At 40.1% G+C, this 19,124-nt stretch overlaps 1 protein-coding gene across 1 annotated transcript in view; it reads left to right on the forward strand.

Annotated features, from left to right (window-relative positions):
- The window catches only part of DNAH11 (dynein axonemal heavy chain 11), a 312,578-nt gene that overhangs the window by 149,758 nt on the left and 143,696 nt on the right, over nucleotides 1–19,124 (forward strand). The window contains 3 exon segments of the mRNA XM_067042643.1: nucleotides 6,876–7,026; nucleotides 10,791–10,922; nucleotides 15,629–15,806. Coding sequence (XP_066898744.1) covers nucleotides 6,876–7,026; nucleotides 10,791–10,922; nucleotides 15,629–15,806 — 461 coding nt within the window.

Consider the following 19,124-nt stretch of genomic DNA (forward strand, 5'->3'; position numbering starts at 1 on the left):
TCCCTGCAGCCGCGGGTGCTCTTACCATTTCTCAGCCATCACCCTATGACATGGCACCCTCCTGTCCAGTTTCCCTGCTTCCTCCCAAACCTTTGCCAATAGTCCTTTTATTGATCCTTCTCTATTATCCTAATTTGAGGATGACCTCTGTTCCCAGCCAGATGCCTGACTCATGCACTCCTCCAGGCTACTTTTCTGTGTACTGATTTATTTACTAAAAGTCTCATCCTCCAACTCAGCAGCCAAGTAGAGCCATACTCAGGTTTCTGTGATGGTAAACCTTCATTGGCTAGGGGAGGGAGTGATTTTTAAAACTCTAAAATGGAGAGTTCTTCTTGAGCTAATAACTCTTTTCCCCAGCTAGGATTTTGACTGTCTTCCTAGGATGCTTTTTGATCAGGGACTAGCTGACGGAGAATCTCCAGTGCCCCTTGATTCCCCGACATGGAGAGCAGAGGCAGTCTTGTACCCCTCACCCCCACTAGTGTGGTCTGATTTCAGTAGTGAATCTCACAGTTCCCAAGGTCTCTGTAGTTCAGTTTTTTTTTTTTTGTTTGTTTGTTTTTTTTTTTTTTTGCGGTATGCGGGCCTCTCACTGTTGTGGCCTCTCCCGTTGCGGAGCACAGGCTCCGGACGCACAGGCTCAGTGGCCATGGCTCACGGGCTTAGTTGCTCCGCGGCATGTGGGATCTTCCCGGACCAGGGCACGAACCCGTGTCCCCTGCATCGGCAGGCGGATTCTCAACCACTGCGCCACCAGGGAAGCCCTGTAGTTCAGTTTTAATAACATATGGAGATTTGTGCTAACAAAAGCAGTCTAAATCCCCATTTAAAGAAAAACTTTTATCTCGTAAGTCAAAGGTCACAGTTTGGCAGAAGAGTCACCCAATTTACATTCTTGAGAAAGTTAAACCTTTCTTGAACATTAGATTTTATTTTCATGGGGGTTTTTTCTAATTTAAGATCAATGCGTAGGTTTTAATTTTCATATGTGTGACCAAAGGGTCCATCCAGGTCATTATCCAAAATAATGGGAATCTTCTGTAAAGGATGTTTTTATATTTTTACCTCCTACTGCCAGAAACTTTCAATGAACTACCAAAAAGTGGCTGTTTAAAGTTGGGGGTGGTATATTTTTAACTCCATATTTATTGGATAATTTTTTACCTTACTTTAATGTCATAATATTAAAAATGTGATAGCTTTACATATGTTGACTCATTTAATCCCTAACTACCTTCTGAGATCAATATAGTTATCAACCTAATTTCCCAAACCAGTATCTGTCTCAATTTCCCCCGACTTTTAAATTCAAAAATGTTCAAAAATATAGAAAAATTGAAAAGGTGGTAGGTAGTACATTGTCCAACCATGCACGCTTTTCCTGCACTCATCAATTTTTACAGTTTTACCCAATTTACTTTCCTTTGGCTGTACATACACTCCCTCTCACAGGCAGAGAGAGACATATATTTTATTTTTTAATATTTATTTATATAAATATATATATATATATTTTGGTTGCACCGGGTCTTAGCTGTGGCTCACGGCCTCCTTAGTTGCAGCAAGTGGGCTCCTTAGTTGCGGCATGTGAACTCTTAGTTGCGGCATGCATGTGGCATCTAGTTCCCTGGCCAGGGATCAAACCCGGGCCCCCTGCATTGAAAGCACGCAGCCTTATCCACTGCGCCACCAGGGTAGTCCCGTATATTTTCTACTTTTATTTATTTTTGCTGAATTATCAGAAAGTAAGTTGGAGACATTGACAATTCATCCCTAAGTACTTCAGCATCTCTCTCCTAAGAACTAGGGTATTCTCCTATATGAACATAATTCAATTAACATACCTAAGAAATTCATCTTTGATATAATACTATCAAAACAAATAGTAATTTTTCACAATTTCCCAGCTACCCTGGGAATTTCCTCTGTAGCTTTTAAAAAAAATCCAGCATCAAAACAAGGACCACGCATTTGCATCTACTTATCTCTGTTTTCTCCTTTAATCTAGAATATCCACCCACCTTTTTCTTTCATGACATTTACAGTTTTGAAGAGAACAAGCCAGACATTTCGAAGAATAAACCATTGGTGGTTACAAAGTGGGTCAACCCTTCTGTCTCCCTATGTTAGGTGATATTTTTAGTGAAGAACTTTTTCTCTTCTTCCCTTCTACTCTCCTTCCTCCCTTCCTTCCTTTCTCTCTCTCTTTTTCACTCTCCCCCCTTCCTTTTTTCTTTTTGAGGAGTGTCATTTTCTATTCATGGCTTCTTTTGTCTTAGTTCAGTGGGTTATGATTCATTGCCAACAGTATTCTTTTGCATGCTGAAGTTGCCCTAAATTTTGCCAGCAGGACCCCCTTCAAGCCAGCCCCTTGCATGTTCTTTTGTCCTTGTTCTCCTAAGTCTTTGAGCACTTTGCTTTCTGGCTAACGCAGATGCTTCTGGCTCATCTCAGACTTTACTTTCCCTACGCTTCTTTCACCCATTTCTCTAAGGAGCTGGAAGTGACTGCTTTTTGTATAAGGAGTGGTATTTAGAATCCAAGATAGGGATGCTAGGAGGGCTCATTGCCACTGGTAAGTCATTGCTTCTAGACCCTTCAGTGAACAGAGTTAGGAAGTATATTTTCTTAATTCATATTATGGGAACTGATAAGATATTTTGGCTAGAAGTGATTATGAAATACTATGTTCATAGTATCTCTGTGGGGTTCATAGTATCTCTGTGGGACTAAATAGAGTGCCATTATTGCTTAAGTTACTTGGAATATTTTTGTTAAAATTCACTGAGTTATTTAAAAGCATAATTTTATGTCTACGTTTTACAGGTATGAGGTCAAACAACATCCTTAAAATCATATCATTATGTGACTAGCTCTAGAAATCAAATACTATTTTAATTCTGAGTTCTAAGTAAGTTTACTGGAAGAATCCTAGACAGTTCATATGTGTCTGTTGAGATCTTGAGATAATAGAGAAAGCAGGAGTTAGAAGAAAATTTCTGAAGATTATGATCAGTGAGAAGTTTTTCTAGTAGAAAAGAATAAAATGCACGGAAAGGGAAAAACGAACAGGTAATGAATTGAATTCATTTATAATTATTTAAAGTGAGCATAAATGAAAGTGAGATCTATCAAACTGTGTATTGCATGGCTTGTACATAATGATAGGAAAACGCAGGAGTATTTCTGGAATTTTGTCTGATTCCTGGAAGATAACTTTTGGTAGCCACAACTTGAGATCATACTTCTTTCTCTATTACTTTAGCTGAAAATACTTTTTTAAAAATTGGCTTTACTGAAATATAGTTGATTTACAAGGTTGTGTTAGTTTCAGGTATACAGCCAAGTGTTTAAGTTATACATATATATATATATATATATATATATATATATATATATATAATAGTTGGCCTCTACCAATTCCAAACTCCCAATCCATCCCTCCCCCATGGCAACCACAAGTCTGTTCTCTGTGTCTATGAGTCTGTTACTCTTTTGTATTGATAGATAAGTTCATTTGTGTCATATTTTATATTCCACATATAAGTGAGAAATAAGGCTGGACATTCTTGGGGCTGAGATGATACCATACTGTATATGGTATTTGTCTCTCTTTCTGACTGACTTCACTTAGTATAATAATCTCTAGGTCCATCCATGTTGCTGCAAGTGGCATTATTGCTTTCTTTCTTTTTTTTTTAACAGCTGAGTAATATTCCATTATATATATATATACCAGGTCTTCTTTATCCATTCACCTGTCTGTGGACATTTAGGTTGTTTCCATGTCTTGGCTATTGTGAATAGTGCTGCTATGAACACAGGGGTGCATGTATTTTTTCAAATTATATTTTTTTCCTGTTATATGCCCAGGAGTGGGATTGCTGGATCATATGGCAATTCTGTTTTTAGTTGTTTTGAGAAACCTCCATACTGTTTTCCATAGTGGTTGTACCAATTTACATCCCCACCAACAATGTAGGAGGGTTCCCTTTTCTCCCTATCCTAGCCACCATTTATTATTTGTAGACTTTTTAATTATGTCCATTCTGACCAGTGTGAGGTGGTACCTCATTGTAGTTTTGATTTGTATTTCTCTAATAATTTAGCTGAAAATATTCTTTTGCCTTTGTCTCACTTATTGTCTCACCTGCATTGGATAAGCTTGTTGTCTTCTACCCTTGCAATCCCATCCTTTCAGCTTTGGATATTGTTTATAGGTGTAAACATACAGATTCAGAAATCATCAGTGTACACTCCTGATCTGTGGGTCCTTTTAACTTCTGCTATTTTCCAGGCCACTGTGAATAATAGAAAATCCAACTGTAGCTGTGAGGGGCAAACTATAGAGAACTCTGATGAATTCCTGCTATCCTGTATGACAGGATTCCAACTGCAGACTACAGAGTAATAAATTTAAAAAGTCTTCAGAAGCCTGAAGACTTTGGCTACCTATATAGTTTCTAAACTGCAGGACTTTAGACTTCTTGTGATGTGCCTATAGCAGTTCTGGAGAAGGAAGAAGAGCAACACAGCTGCCTATATGGAATATATTTGCAAGCACTGATGAGCCAAAGATTCTCTGTTAGTGACCTAGACGTTGGCATTAAGATGATGCATTAAGGCATCAAAATGTAGCTATTTCCTGAGGCAGGGACAGCAATGTGGGTGATCACTTATGTAGGTAAGGAATAAATAAGTATGATATTTTCACTTGTATGTTGTATGATAGCAGTGTGTTTCATTTGGCCATGCTCAAATCTACAGCATCTTTTAAAAATTATGAGAAACTTTTATACGAAGTAAGGTGAAAGGAATTGCCAACAATACAAAAATATAGCTTCAGTTTTTGCCATTGCTGAAGATAATCTGCTGTCTTTTAATGTTTACTAAATTTAGCAGTAATTTATACATGAAATTTAAAACTGTCCATATTTAAGAATACAGACTTTTTTTTTTTTTTTTTACTTCCAACGCTGTGTGGTGTGCTTGACCTCTAGCAGGGGTCATTTTGGTTTGTTGTTTTTTTCCTGCAGTCAGGATCAGATCTTACCACGTCTCCTGGTTTGGTTGAACTCACTTTCTTGTTTGTGGATGTAATTGGTACAACAGCATCATTTGCTCTTGGGCCTGGTCGGCTCTCCCTTTGAGACTTTGGCTACTGCCAACATGGGTCAATGAAGTAGCTATTACATGTCCCCTGAGTGCAAAGACCACTCCCCCCTCTTGGGGCTGTGTTGACATTGCAGCTCCTAGTTATCCCTGCACAGCCTTCTGACCCCACAGAGACCAAAGACAGGGGTGTGCAGTAGGGGCTGAATTTGTTACATGCATCAGGGCACTGCCTACCAACCCTTAAGCCCTACAGAACATATTGTCTTTAGGCGATGATCAGAGAGGCAGAGCTGGGTTCTGAACCCAGTTCTCCCAAATCCACCAACTCTGTGCTAATGAATGGCACTGATTGAGAATTTGTTATATGCCAGATGTTAATGTAAGCACTTAATACATGAGAACTCGTTTGCTGCTCAGAACAACCGTAGGAAGTGCATTTCATTATCATCTCCATTGACAGATGAGAAACTTGAGGCACAGAGAGGTTAACTGACTTGCCCAAGGTAACAGAGTTAAAAAATGGATGAAGACCCAGGCAGTCTTAGAGCTCCATCTCCCTAAACAGTTCTCTCCCCTGCCCCCCTCCCTGCAATAAGCTCTGGATACTAAGATTCCACTTCTGACAGCTTATGAAGAGTAAAATGAGTAGCTGAGGGGTAGGTGTGGCCTTCATGTTTTCATTCCCACTACCTAACACCTGCATGCCATTGTTCCATGGTGCCCACTGGATGCAACTCACGGAGCACCAGAAGTGGTCTCTCAGTTACCATCATGAGACTGGACTTCAGCTGAAAATCATTCCTCTTGGACCTGAAAAAATTTTGACAGTAGATATTTTATAAATCTAGCAGTAGTGTATAGGTAGTTGAATATTTAGTAAAACCCTATTGTGAAGGCTTGTGAATATCAAAGGGAGCCTTTTCTAAGATAATCATCTTGCCTTAATTTCTTCTGATATTAAAAATATGAAATCTGATTTGCTTAAAGCAAGGTGTAGCTGTCATGGGTCTGGTCACACTGCGTCTCTGGTGGCAGCTATATGTATTTGTGATCACTGCTTCCTATTTGATGAGAACTCTTTGAGCAGTTGTTTTTCATGTCATATCATACAGTTTCTTTCCAGAGACTACTGTGGGTGCTACTAAGTCATGTTTCATTTTATTGATAAGTAGTGTTTTATTAATATGTTAGAGATATGAATGTATCAAAATTGGTAACATTGTGTACGCTTCAGATTCATACACATGGACCCAAGTGTGAGATACCATTTTAGAGCCACTTATTGGAACCACATTATCAGCTATCAGGTTAGAGTTACATTCAGTCCAGTGAACAAGGAGGGACTTGCTGATTTCTCATTACTAAGTAATTGATGCCAGTTTTCATCAAGGAAAATCCCAAGCTGTTTTCATAAGTAAAGCCTACCCTCTGAAAATAGTTTCAGTCCTCTAGGAAATGACAAACTGTACTTCCTTATAAAAGCTCAGTAATGGCCTACTTATCGTCTATTATGTTGGGTTTCTAAGTGCTATTAGGAGTTTCTTTTACATTCTTTTCATTAAGGTAAAAATGGCCATTAAAACAAGTTTTTAAAGGGTCATTTAAAAATATTTGCCATTTGAAAAATAGAATGAACCCACTCAACGTGTCCCTGAAGTGTTGGACCAAGCTGTGTTGAAGGGGGAAGCTTTTGAGTTGGTGGAATTTTGCTTTTCAAGCCCGGTGCTCCATAAAAGCTTTTCTGTGTTCTTTTTCAGGTATGTGGCCAGTTGGATAGACAGAAGGCGGCATCAGTCAGAAAAGGCCAATTTAACGATTCTTTTTGATAAATACGTTCCTGCGTGCTTGGATAAGCTGAGAACAAGCTTTAAAACCATCACTTCTATTCCAGAGAGCAGCCTAGTGCAGGTTTGTCCTGGGTCACACCGTTTCACACTCTAGTCCTGATGTGGTAGTGTGGCTTGATGAAAATAGAAGTTCTTGCTTGTTCAAAAAGATGCAATAGTTTCTGGAATGGTTAGGTTGCTCCAACCCTCCCCCACCCCAGCCCCCGTGTTCCCCAGTGCTTTTTGCAATCCTCTATCACACACCTATCACATGCTGTGACCATTTGGGTTTGTGGTCTGTTTCTTTCACAAGACTGTGAACCAGAGGACTGAATCCACTTTTTACCATTTTTATATCTCCAGAGATTTCCATAATGCCAAGCACATAGTAGGTGCCAAATACATTATTGAATCATTGCGTTCTTCCCAAGTATATTTGCGTGGAATAAGAAGAACAGGATAGTAACATTTATTTTTCTGTTTCCTAAGTAACTGGCCCAGAGAAGGTGCTCAGTGTGTTTTTGAATACAAAAAATTCATGCAATTAAAGATGTTGGCCGGTGAGTAAGAGAAAGCTTCTGAACTCCACCTCGTTGGGCACCACCCTGCCAGGCCTCCCACTCTCTCTTCCCTTTTTTTTTTTTTCTGATCCTCGTTGTGAGACAGCTGGTTAGAGCTAAGAGTATGTATGATACATTGTCATGGCACCAAATGAAAATAATTCACGGCACACAGAAATGAAGGTTGTGATCTTAATCTCAGCGTGAAGAATAACTATCCCCAGCCTTTACAAGTCTAAAACTTCACAGAAGGTTTACAGTTAGAAACCTTTATTTGTGTCTCTTTAGGAGCAGAATTGGTTTTGAAGTAGTTTGTTACCGTGAAGTTACTATGGTACAGAATTTGTTTGAAGCTAAATTAGAAATAGTCACAAGCATAATAAGAAGAGAAAGTTCAGGTTTTCGGATGATTCACACACCAATTAAGAAAACGATAGTCTTCAGCAGTAATTATCTGAGGTATAATTTATTTCTGAAAGCAGGTCTGAATTTATTCATAATGAATTAATTTTGTGGTTAGCCTAATTAGATGTCCTCTGGTGTAAAACTTAAAAAAAAGCAAGTATCGAGTTCCTTCTCAACTTGACTTGTGTATTTGTGTTTCTCTGGGATGCGAACTTTTTCATTCAAGAGTAGTGTGAAAATAAGCCAGTAGGAATTAATGATTTTTGCTCTCACTTCCTCCTTTTGTAGTACTCAGAAATGGCATTTTTTCCTTAACTCCTTTTTTGGCTGCTGTTGTATAGCATCGTCTCTTTGCAGTGATTGCTTATAAGGGCAAAATTTGAGACAAAAATGAGTGTACAAGGGCTTCCCTGGTGGCGCAGTGGTTGGGAGTCCGCCTGCCGATGCAGGGGACACGGGTTCGTGCCCCGGTCCAGGAGGATCCCACATGCCGCAGAGCGGCTGGGCCCGTGAGCCATGGACGCTGAGCCTGCGCGTCCGGAGCCTGTGCTCCGCAACGGGAGAGGCCACAACAGTGAGAGGCCCGCGTACCACAAAAAAAATAATAAAATTAAATTTTAAAAAAATGAGTGTACAAGAGAATAGCTTAAGAAAACTACCTTATTTTTATTGAAGTATAGTTGATTTACAATGTTGTGTTATACATACTGGTATACAGCAAAGTGATTCAGTTATGTATATATGCACACACATATATACACATATATATATTCTTTTTCATATTCTTTTCCACTGTGGTTTATCACAGGATATTGAATATACTTTGTGCTATACAATAGGACCTTGTTGTTTATCCATTCTACATATACTAGTTTGCATCTGCTAATCCCAAACCCCCAATCCATCCCTCCAGCCCCGCTTCTCCTTAGCAACCACGAGTCTGTTCTCTATGTCTGTGAGTCTGTCTCTGTTTCACAGATAAGTTCGTTTCTGTTATATTTTACATTCCACATACAAGTGATATCATGATATTTGCCTTTCTTTGTCTGACTTTACTTAGTATGATAATCTCTAGGTCTATTCATGTAGCTGTAAATGGCATTATTTCATTCTTTTTAAAAGGTTACTTTAAGAAATTAATGTACTGTGTTTTCCAGTATATGAAACTTTTTTGCTTTACGTTTGGTAAGGTGTTTTAACTCATTCAGAATATGCACCAAGGTATGATTTTATTAATTGCTGGCATAGAGTTTAAAATGTTTTCCAAGTACTGTGTTTGGGAGAAAGCAGAAAAAATCAGGTTCAAATCAGTGGATAATGTCATATTCAGACCTTTCAGTCTCTTTCATTTTGGTTTTAACAGTTCCTTAGACTAACATGGCTTCTACTCAGGAATAGCAAAGCCTCAGGGTTTTACATTATTTTTCTTGATAACAAATTGGTGAGTTTTATTCAATTAGAAGATTATTTTAAATGGGCATTCATGGAACAATATAAAATAATGGAAATCAAGAGAGACTGAAGAATATAACAGGTGCTCAACTATTTAAATTTTGAAAACATTTCCAAATTATATCCAGGACCCATTTTCCATGTTCCCATGGATTTTCCCCACCTCTCATGGTTGGGAAGGAGAGGCACACACATGACATGCTTTGCTGTAGCTTCTGTAGCTGTGTGTATGATAGTAATAAAAATTCTACTGCTGCCTCCAAAAACTGGGGGAAGGGTATCATGAGTTTTGAGGGTCTATGACAGTACTAACTCATGACAACCATTTTTGTGCTTTAGAGCAGGGGTCCCTAACCCCCAGGCCTCGGACCAGTACTGGTCCCATGGCCTGTTAGGAACCAGGCCACACAGCAGGAGGTGAGCGGTGGGCAAGCGAAGAAACTTCATCTGCCTTTCGTTCTCCGTTGCTCGCCCCCATTGCTCACATTACCTCCTGAACTATCCCCGCCCCCGCCCCCGCCATCCATGGAAAAGTTGTCTTCCACAAAACCGGTCCCTGGTGCCATAAAGTTGGGGACTGCTGCTTTAGAGAACTAGTTCAAAAACATGTTCATTATGGTTATTATTTCACATGACAAAGGTGTTTGCAGCAGCCATGTTCCCTCCTTAGTGACTTGATTGCCCTGGACGCAGAGTGTGTTTCAGACCAATAGAGCCATTTCACCTGGAGGTAAAGAGCAAGTTCCTGAACAGCATTTCTTCCAGGGTTAAATTTAGTGTCCTGTCTAAAACATGCCACAGGCTAAGGCTGTCAGTCTGACTTTCTAAATTTATGACAACAGGTGGGGGAAACAGCTGCCAGAGTACTAAGGGAAAGTGGGTTATCTAAATGTCCAACCGAGGGAAATGGTTACATAGCCTTTCCATCTAGTGCCTTCATTCCCAGTGATACTGTAGGGCAACTGTAGGGCAACACTTATGGGAAAGGAAAAATGACTTTAGTTTGTTTTTAAGTGAGAAAGTGGTCTATAGAATATACCCACTATGTGTAGTATGTAGCAGTATGATTCCCTATTATAAAAAAGACAGCACAGCTATATCCCCATTATTTTTTTTCTTTTTGGTTTTATGTATTTCTCTTTATTACAGTGATTATTGGAGGATTTATGATAATAGGGGTTTTTTTAAACAGTTTGCTGTTACCTGGAAGATTAGTTTGGTTGAAAGTGGCCAAGGATGTCCACCACTGACTCAGAAACCCAAGGCCACCATTTTTGTGTCTCACAGGATAGCAAATCACAGAACTGGGAAAAATCACAGAATCTCTTAAGGGTACAGTGGATTTGTTAATAAGCCCTGTGAACCTACTTCACTGTTTCAAAAAAAGAAAAAAATTTCCCTGAAAGAATGGCTTTTTCTTTTTCTTTAGACTATTTGTACTCTTTTGGAATGTTTGTTGACTCCTGAAAATGTACCTTCTGACAGCCCGAAGGAAGTTTATGAGGTCTATTTTGTCTTTGCTTGTATCTGGGCATTTGGAGGCATTCTACTACAAGATGAGGTATGTGTAGAAATAGTTTTTAGAACCAGTTTTATTTGGGGGGAAATATTATTCTGTGTGATCCCTGTGGGGTTTTTTAAAATGTGTATTATCATAAATCTCTCCTACTTGCCCTATTCTCTCCTAAGCCTGTACATTGTCAGCAAGCTCATTCAGGCTGTGTTGCTGTCTTTGGCTGATAAGGTCAAATCCATAGCCATCAGATCTCTTTTCAGAATTCGAGGTTCCATGTCAATACCAGTAGTGTTTCAGTGTGCCTGAGACAGGGTGCTTCATCTGCCCCAGCCCCATATTTGATCTTCCTCTTTCGTCTTGTCCTCAGTGATGCATTTCTCCCAGTTGCTCTAGTTAAAAACCTGGGAGACATCATCTTATTTCTACGTCCCATGGTCATCAGATCCTTTCAGTTAGAAAATAGTTGTCACATCTGTCCCCTCTTCTCTATCCCTACAGCCTTAATTCGGGAGTGCATCATCATTAGATTGTTGTGGGCTACCACATTGTTTTGGCTTGGGCTGCCATAACAAAGTATCATACCCTGGGTGGCTTAAACAACAGACATTTACTTTCTCTCAGCTCTGGAGGCTGCAAGTCCAAAGTCAGGGTGCCAGCACGGTTGAGTTCTGGCGAGGACCCTCCTCATGCCTTGCAGACGGATGCCTTTTTCTGTGTCCTCACATGGCAGAGAGAGAGAAAGATAAAACGTTTTCTTATGTCTCTTCTTGTAAAGGCACTAATCTAAACCTAATCACCTCCCAAAGGCCCCATCTCCACATACCATCACACTGGGGATTAAGCCTTCAGCGTGTGAATTTTGTTGGGGAGACAAATTCAATCCATAGCACATAATAACATTCAAATTGGTTTCCAGGTCTCTAGTCCTCTTAACCCTCTAAGTAGTCTCACACATGATTCCTAGGGTAATTGTTGTGAACCATAGTCAACCTCAGGCTGGTTCCTTTCCACTGTTCTTTCCTTCAGCCTAAAGTGAAGCTATCATTCCTACACAGCATTGCCAGTATAGGCCATTTGTGGCTTCTGAGTTCTTTTGGGCAAACACTTGAGACACGAACTTGCATAGATGCGCGCGCACACACACACACACACACACACACACACACACGACATGTACCACACACAAACTGCTTAGACTTTCCGAAGTCCAAAGTGGGAGTTCTTCACCTTTAGAAATTTGCACATCTAATCTCTCCCGTGCACCTCTCTGTATAGATTTTGTCATGTCATCTTTACAGTAATTCTTCAAGGTATCCTCACTGTGCAGATAAAGGAAAGCTCAGAGAGGCAAAGTAACTTGACTGGTGGGAAATGATGACATCAGGTTTCCCACTCATGTCTCTCTCTCTCCACAAGCCATCCATGGTACACCAGGATCTCTCATGGTCGTAGTGCTTCTATGGGTACCTCTGAATCTTTGAATTAAAAAAAATAGATAGCATATGTCTTCCAGGCTTCCCTAAATGTTTCCAGATGTAAACAGGGAGTTTAAATTGGAAGGCATCACAGCCAAGAATGACCCAAATTTGTTGGTTTACTCACTGTAGTTTCTAAAATCCATGGTTGCTATAACCTGCGGGCCAGTTCCTCTTCTTGCCACTAGGTAACCATAAATTATATCTATAAATAAATCTGGCATTCACTTGGCATTCTATATCTTATTCTGACCCTTCCCACAAGCCACATTTCCTTTGGTAATCTCCAAGTGCTTTCTAAAGAATATAGCCTCTGTTGCCTGAGAGAGACTATTGGGTGACTTCACATGGTTTTTCTTAAAGGCAAAATTTACATGTGTGGATTTCTCCTTCATGGAGACCACATGCAGACTCTCCCTCTCTCCCCCTCTCCCCCAAGACCTCATGGTTTTTGTCTTTTTTCCAGTGTTCTCTAGAAGGGTTTTCCTTTTCCAGGGCACACAACCAGGAACAATCACATGAATAGGTGGTTGACAGCTGAGATCTTTCCACTCCTGATCATAACAGCTCACCTTCCTCCCAGCAGATCCTCTTTTCATCTTTGCAGTTTCCCAACCTGGCAGCCTTCCAGCCAGTTACTCAAGCCAGAAGCTGGGCATCACATGGTCCCCTTCCTCTCCCAGACACTTTCCCCGATTAATAGTTGACATCATCATCATCATCATCATCATTAAATTTTCAAAAAGACTTTAACTGTGAGGCATTCAAAAGAGAGGCTATGAAGTTGGAAACATGAATGAAGCAGACCCAAGAAAGAGTCTTAGGATAGCCATTTATTCAACAAATTTGGGTGCCTACTGTATGTCAGGGAACGTGCTCAGGGCTCTTAATAGGCTAGCTCGCTGAATCTTCAAAAAAATAAAACCTGTCTATATAGGTACAACTATTCTTCTTCTTTTACAAAAAAGGAACTGAAACTTATATAAGTTAGCCTGCTTGGGGACGTGGCTGACTAATGTCTGAGGCAAGTTCAAGCTGCAGCAGACTGACTCAGGAGCTGTGTTCTTAAGCCAGGCTGTTGCAAACACCTTCCAAAACTGGTCCCGCATCAACTCTCCTTGAGCCTCCTATAGACAGCCATTATCCTTTCTCACTTGGCTTCTGAAGTAAACTCCTCACTGGTCTTTCCGCTTATGTACTTGCCCGATAATCCATTATTCACTCAGCAGCCAGAGTGATTTTTTTTAAATGTAAATTGGATTATATGATACACTACTGAGTTTACAACACTGTAATTGCTTTTAAGATAAAAGTTAAAAATTAATACTCTTTTTACACGGCCTCTGGATCTGGCCCTGCCTATCTCTCCCTACTTCTTCCCCTGCTATTCCCTCCCCTCACTCCCCTCCAGCTGCACCGGCCAGTTTCTGGAACACAGGTTGTTTCATACCATAAGATATTTGTACGTGCTGACCTCTTCCTGCTTCCTGGAATGGTCTTCTCTCTACTATGTGCCTGTTCTCAGAGATGGCTTCCCTGAACATCCAGTTAAAATAGGTTCACCCATTTCTCTCACTTCCAGCAGCGTCGACTTTCAAGGCGCCTATTTATTTATTTGTCTTGTTTTATTGGCTTCACCTCTGCTTGCACCATGCTTCCTCCTGGCTCCCCCTTTCTCTTTCCCATAAACTCTATGAGGGTAGAAACCCTGTTTGTTTTCTTCCCCACTATAGAACAAAATGCATTTCAGTGAGTGAATGAATGATTCAAAATTTGTCACCAAAACCACTTTGCTGATGTCACGGTCAGGTGAAGCAAATTTTGATGTAAAGTAGAAGTCGCATGTATCCATCCTGCCTACAGAGAGTGGTGCCAGATAAGGAATACCTTCTGAATGAACTTGATTTCAGACCAACTTCTGTAGGGTGATAAAAAAATCTCATGACACCAATTTGAACATAACTGAAATGAACCTAAACTCATTGACATATGAGTGGTGGTGGGTAGGAATATGAGCTCGGCTTGTTTGGAAAGTGATGGGATCAGCTCTCCCTGCTAAGGCTGATCACCCCTCTCAGCCCCGACCACACTCTCCTATCCTCCAGCCATCCTGTCTATCTCTATTTGTGTGTGTGAGATAGCATCATACAAAAAGTGGGCCGTAGTCCATGGACATAAGGACACCAAAGTAAAAGCAAGTTTAAGAATTCTTCTGGAGAAAAATGGGAGTTGAAGTCTTAGATGAATGAGATTGCTGAATGCAATGGACCATGCACAGTGTTTTTAGAGTTCACCAAAACTCACTTTGCCAGCTCATCCTGTGGATGTAAGAGTCTAGGCCAGGTCATCCTGTTGATACAGAAGGGGTTGTTAGTTGCTAGTACACAGTTGGAATTTCCCCTCCTCCATTTTCCAAACCCTAATCTAGCAGCAAAGGGCTTGTACCTGTCGTCGTATAAAAACGAGCAGCTTCTAGCAAGGAGAACCTGTTTCCTACATTGTCATCTTCTCTGGAAGATTCTCTTCTAGGGCAGGGATTTGTGGAGTTTTCAGCTAGACCACTCAGTTGTGCTGTGCTAGAAAACCAAGTCCAAGTTCTTTCCCTCATGGCAGAGCTTCTCAGATTTCCAACTTCAAAGAACAACAACATTGCAATAATGATTTGGAGGAATGAAATAGGGTTACCAACTGTCTGCTTTACTAAATAAGGGAATTTATTTTAAAATGACCATTTATTATCACCATAGCTTTATAAAGGAAAGGATATTTTAACGCCAAAAGTTCCAGGAAGGCTATAAGCTCAAAGAACAGTATTTAAATCAATAATGTTACTAATTTTTTTAAAGTATTCCTTTGTTCTTACTTTCGTCATTTTACCCTCAGTTCATGGAGATATTGGTAGAAATCAATGCCACCATTTGCTAACCACTGTCTTATAGCACGGTGATTAGCATGATAGCCCATTATTGAATTGAATAACCTCAGGGTCATCTAAGGTTCACCTAAGCTTACCTTGTTCTTTAAGTTAATAATTATTCCAGAAAATTTGTACCTGATGGACATATGGCAATTATAGCTTTCTGCCTTGATGGTATTGTCAGTCATTATAGTTTCCTTCTAGTTATTTATTTTTTCTTGGTTCAGTTACTCAATCCCATTTGTAATTATGAGTCTGTACACTGCAAACACTGTGTGATCAGCCAGATTTGCAGGGCCTTTCTGTGTGTTCAAAATTACTTTTAAGTCTGCAATAAGAATTTCTCTTGCTCTCCTTAGCTTTCTGGTTGTCAAGCTGGATTCAGTCAGTGGTGGCACAAAGAGATGAAAGCAGTGAAGTTTCCATCCCAGGGAACAATTTTTGATTATTATCTGGACCACAAAACTAAGAAATTCTTGCCTTGGGCTGATAAAATTCCCCAATTTACTATGGATCCAGAGGCACCTCTGCAGGTAGGTGTGGGGAACACGGTGCTCTTCAAGCCACATGGTGCTGGTTTGAGCCTTGTTTGTTTGTTTGTTTGTTTGTTTGTTGCAGTATGCGGGCCTCTCACTGTTGTGGCCTCTCCCATTGCGGAGCACAGGCTGCGGACGCGCAGGCTCAGCGGCCATGGTTCACAGGCCCAGCCGCTCCGCGGCATGTGGGATCTTCCCGGACCAGGGCACGAACCCGTGTCTCCTGCATTGGCAGGCGGATTCTCAACCACTGCGCCACCAGGGAAGCCCCTGTTTGTTTGTTTTTGAGCAGTCTTTTTCTTTCCTCCCTGATCAATAAATTACTGTTGGCATGGTCAGCATATAATGTATTTCCTTGGAGGGAAGAATCTCAAGTTATAGGAATGATTAGTGAGATGGTTTCTATATTTCTACAACTTCTTTTTTTAAATTTATTTCAATTTAATTCTGTGGTAACAGCTTTCTTTAGATTCTCCTAGAAATTGTGTGATTTTATAAAAATCGGAAGCACGTTTCTATTAGTTTAGTGAGTCTTATTTCTGACCTTAGTGTGAATTTCTTAAATAGCGCTTTTCACATATAACTTCTTTTCTTTACTCCTCAAGCCATAAAATGAATGTTTGATCTTCTTACTCATATTTTCAAATTCACATGGCAGCTCACAAATCTAAATGAATCTTTATCATTTTTTGACTGTTTATAAATTGTCCTACATTTTTATGTATCAAGTTATTCTTTAACCATCTTCTAATTCTGCCTCAGTCTGTTTTGCTTTTCATTATATTTCTTTCTCAAAAATCATGTCATTTTGATTGATTTTGGAGCTTTTTATTTCAAGTAGTGCCATATGAAATGCATATAGGTGATTTCTACACTAATTAGGAGGCAGATAGTGTGAAATAAAAGAAAATCCAGTGTGAGTTTCTTGGAGCTACAGTAACCAAGTACCACCAACTAGGTGGCTTCAACAACAGAAATTTATTGTCTCACAGTTTTGGAGGCTAGAAGTTGAAAATAAAGGTGTTAGAAGGATTGGTTCCTTCTGAGGGCTGTAAGGGAAAATCTCTCCTAGCTTCAGGTGGTTTGCTGGAAATCCTGGTGTTCCTTGCAGTGTGGCAACATTCCTCAAATCTTCACATGACGGCATTTTCCCCGTGTGTATTCTTTGTATTCACATTTTTGTTTTACCAGTCATTTTGAATTAGGGGCCTACTTTGCTTGTATTAGTGTGCTAGGGATACCATGACAAACTACCAGAGACTGAGCGGCTTAAACATCAGAAATTAATTTTTCTCATAGTCTTAGAGGCTAGAAGTCCAAGTTTGAAGTGTAAGTAGATTTGGTTTCTCCTGAGGCCTCTGTCCTTTGCTTGTCGATGGCCACCTCTTGCTGTGTCCTCATATGCTCCTTCCTCTGTATACACACATCCCTGGACACCGTCTTGAAGTGTGTCCAAATTTCTTCTTCCTACAAGAACATCAGTCATATTGGATTAAGTCCCACTCTCACAGCCTCATTTAAACTTAATCACCTCTTTAAAGGCCTTATCTCCAAACACAGTCATATTCTGTGACGCTGGGGTTAGGGCTCCAACATATGAATTTTGGGAGGACACATTTCACCCTATAACCACTTAACCAGGAGAAAACTTATGATTTTAGAAACCAGAAATTCAGAGGTAGGAAGGCCTTATGACTTGGTGATATCACCAAGGATTCAGATCTTCTCGCCTTAACAGTGGCCTCACTTGAAGACTGGTATCCCTCCTGATCTCAAGATGACTCTAGTGGTCCCAGGAGTTCGAAGGAAACAAGCTGGGAGAAAGAAGACTTTCTCATATTTTTTATTAAGACTGAAGAAACTTTGTTCAGAAGCCCCAGAGCAGACTGCCCCCTGTATCCAATTCACCAGGGGTCACATGCCACCTCTAACCCCGTCTCAGGCCAGGGTAATGAGGTTAAGCTTTGACGATCATCACACCATTGCAGGAGTCAGCTTGTGTGGAGGAGGGGCAGAGAGTGGACCAAAGTGGGGCTCTGGCAGGAGGGAAGTCGTGGACAAATGGATTCTGGGAGGCAACCAACAAGGCCTGCTCTATCTGCTTTATAGATTTTGACATCTCTGTTTCAGCTCAGCCTGTCTAGACTTCAGCTACCTAACAGTATTGTCTAGCTGGTTGAAAGCTGAGGATTTGTAGTTAACCAAAAGAAACACACACACACGCGACCAAAAAAGTGGTATCACAAGGTTGATGCACCTTATCAGTGATGCATTTTATTCAACAGAGGACCTATCAGGACTTCGTAGTCTTACTTTATACACAACTGCACCAAATGTGGTTATTTGATTAAGAGCCTCTTAACATGTTAGAGGAGAACCATATTGAGCCAATAATAGTAGCACATATACTAATATGACATTATAATATATCAGGACCTTTTCTAAATGCTTTATTTCTGTAGATTAACTAATTTAATCTTTATGACAATTTTCTAAGGCTTGGACTGTTACTAGCCTTTTTACATATGGAGAAATAGAGGTACCAAGACATCAGGTAATGTGTATACAGTCCGTGCTCAGCAGAGCGTTGTGTGTGGTAGGTAACACCGGGCGCAGGCTCCAGACAGATTTGAGTTTGAATCTAAGTACTACCACCTATGAGTTTGGCCAAGTTATGAATGTTCTCCAAGCTTTAACTTCATCATCTCTGAAATGGAAATGATAACAAAACTCTCCTCATAGGTTTGTTATGAGTGTCTATGATGTAATGCATGCAAAGGGCTCAGCATAGTACCTGTCACATACTCAGCTCTCAGTAGGTATTAATTATTGGTATTAATGTGTGGACAAAAGAGCCAATATCAATAGCCAAATTAAACAGCAAATGATGACAACTAGCAGCAAGAAAGGAAAATAATGTTATAGAACTCAAGTCTAATTTTAAAAAGTCATCTAGGGCTGTTCCGTGTAGCACAGAATAGTCTGTGCCTTTTAACAGCTTCTGAGAGTATCACTGAATTCAAGTGAAGTCCTAGAGGAAATGCTCATCATCATGAAGATGATCTTGAATGATCCATAAAATACTCGGTCAGTATATGCTAACCATGTAGGGAAGAACCTTATTACAGAGTTTACGTGTTTTTCTTATGAGCAATATAAATCCTGCGAGTAGTTTTTTTAATCCCCTTTTTAATTTGGCCACCAAGAAAAGTAAGACATATTCAGTTCTCTTTAATCACCATGCAGGCTTCTCTTTCCTGCGTGTCTGTGTCTGCTTCCCCTTTTCCTCATCTTATATATTAGTCTCTGTTCCCTGAGT

Source organism: Kogia breviceps, chromosome 9, assembly GCF_026419965.1.
Source record: "Kogia breviceps isolate mKogBre1 chromosome 9, mKogBre1 haplotype 1, whole genome shotgun sequence".
NCBI classification, from domain to species: Eukaryota; Metazoa; Chordata; class Mammalia; order Artiodactyla; family Physeteridae; genus Kogia; species Kogia breviceps.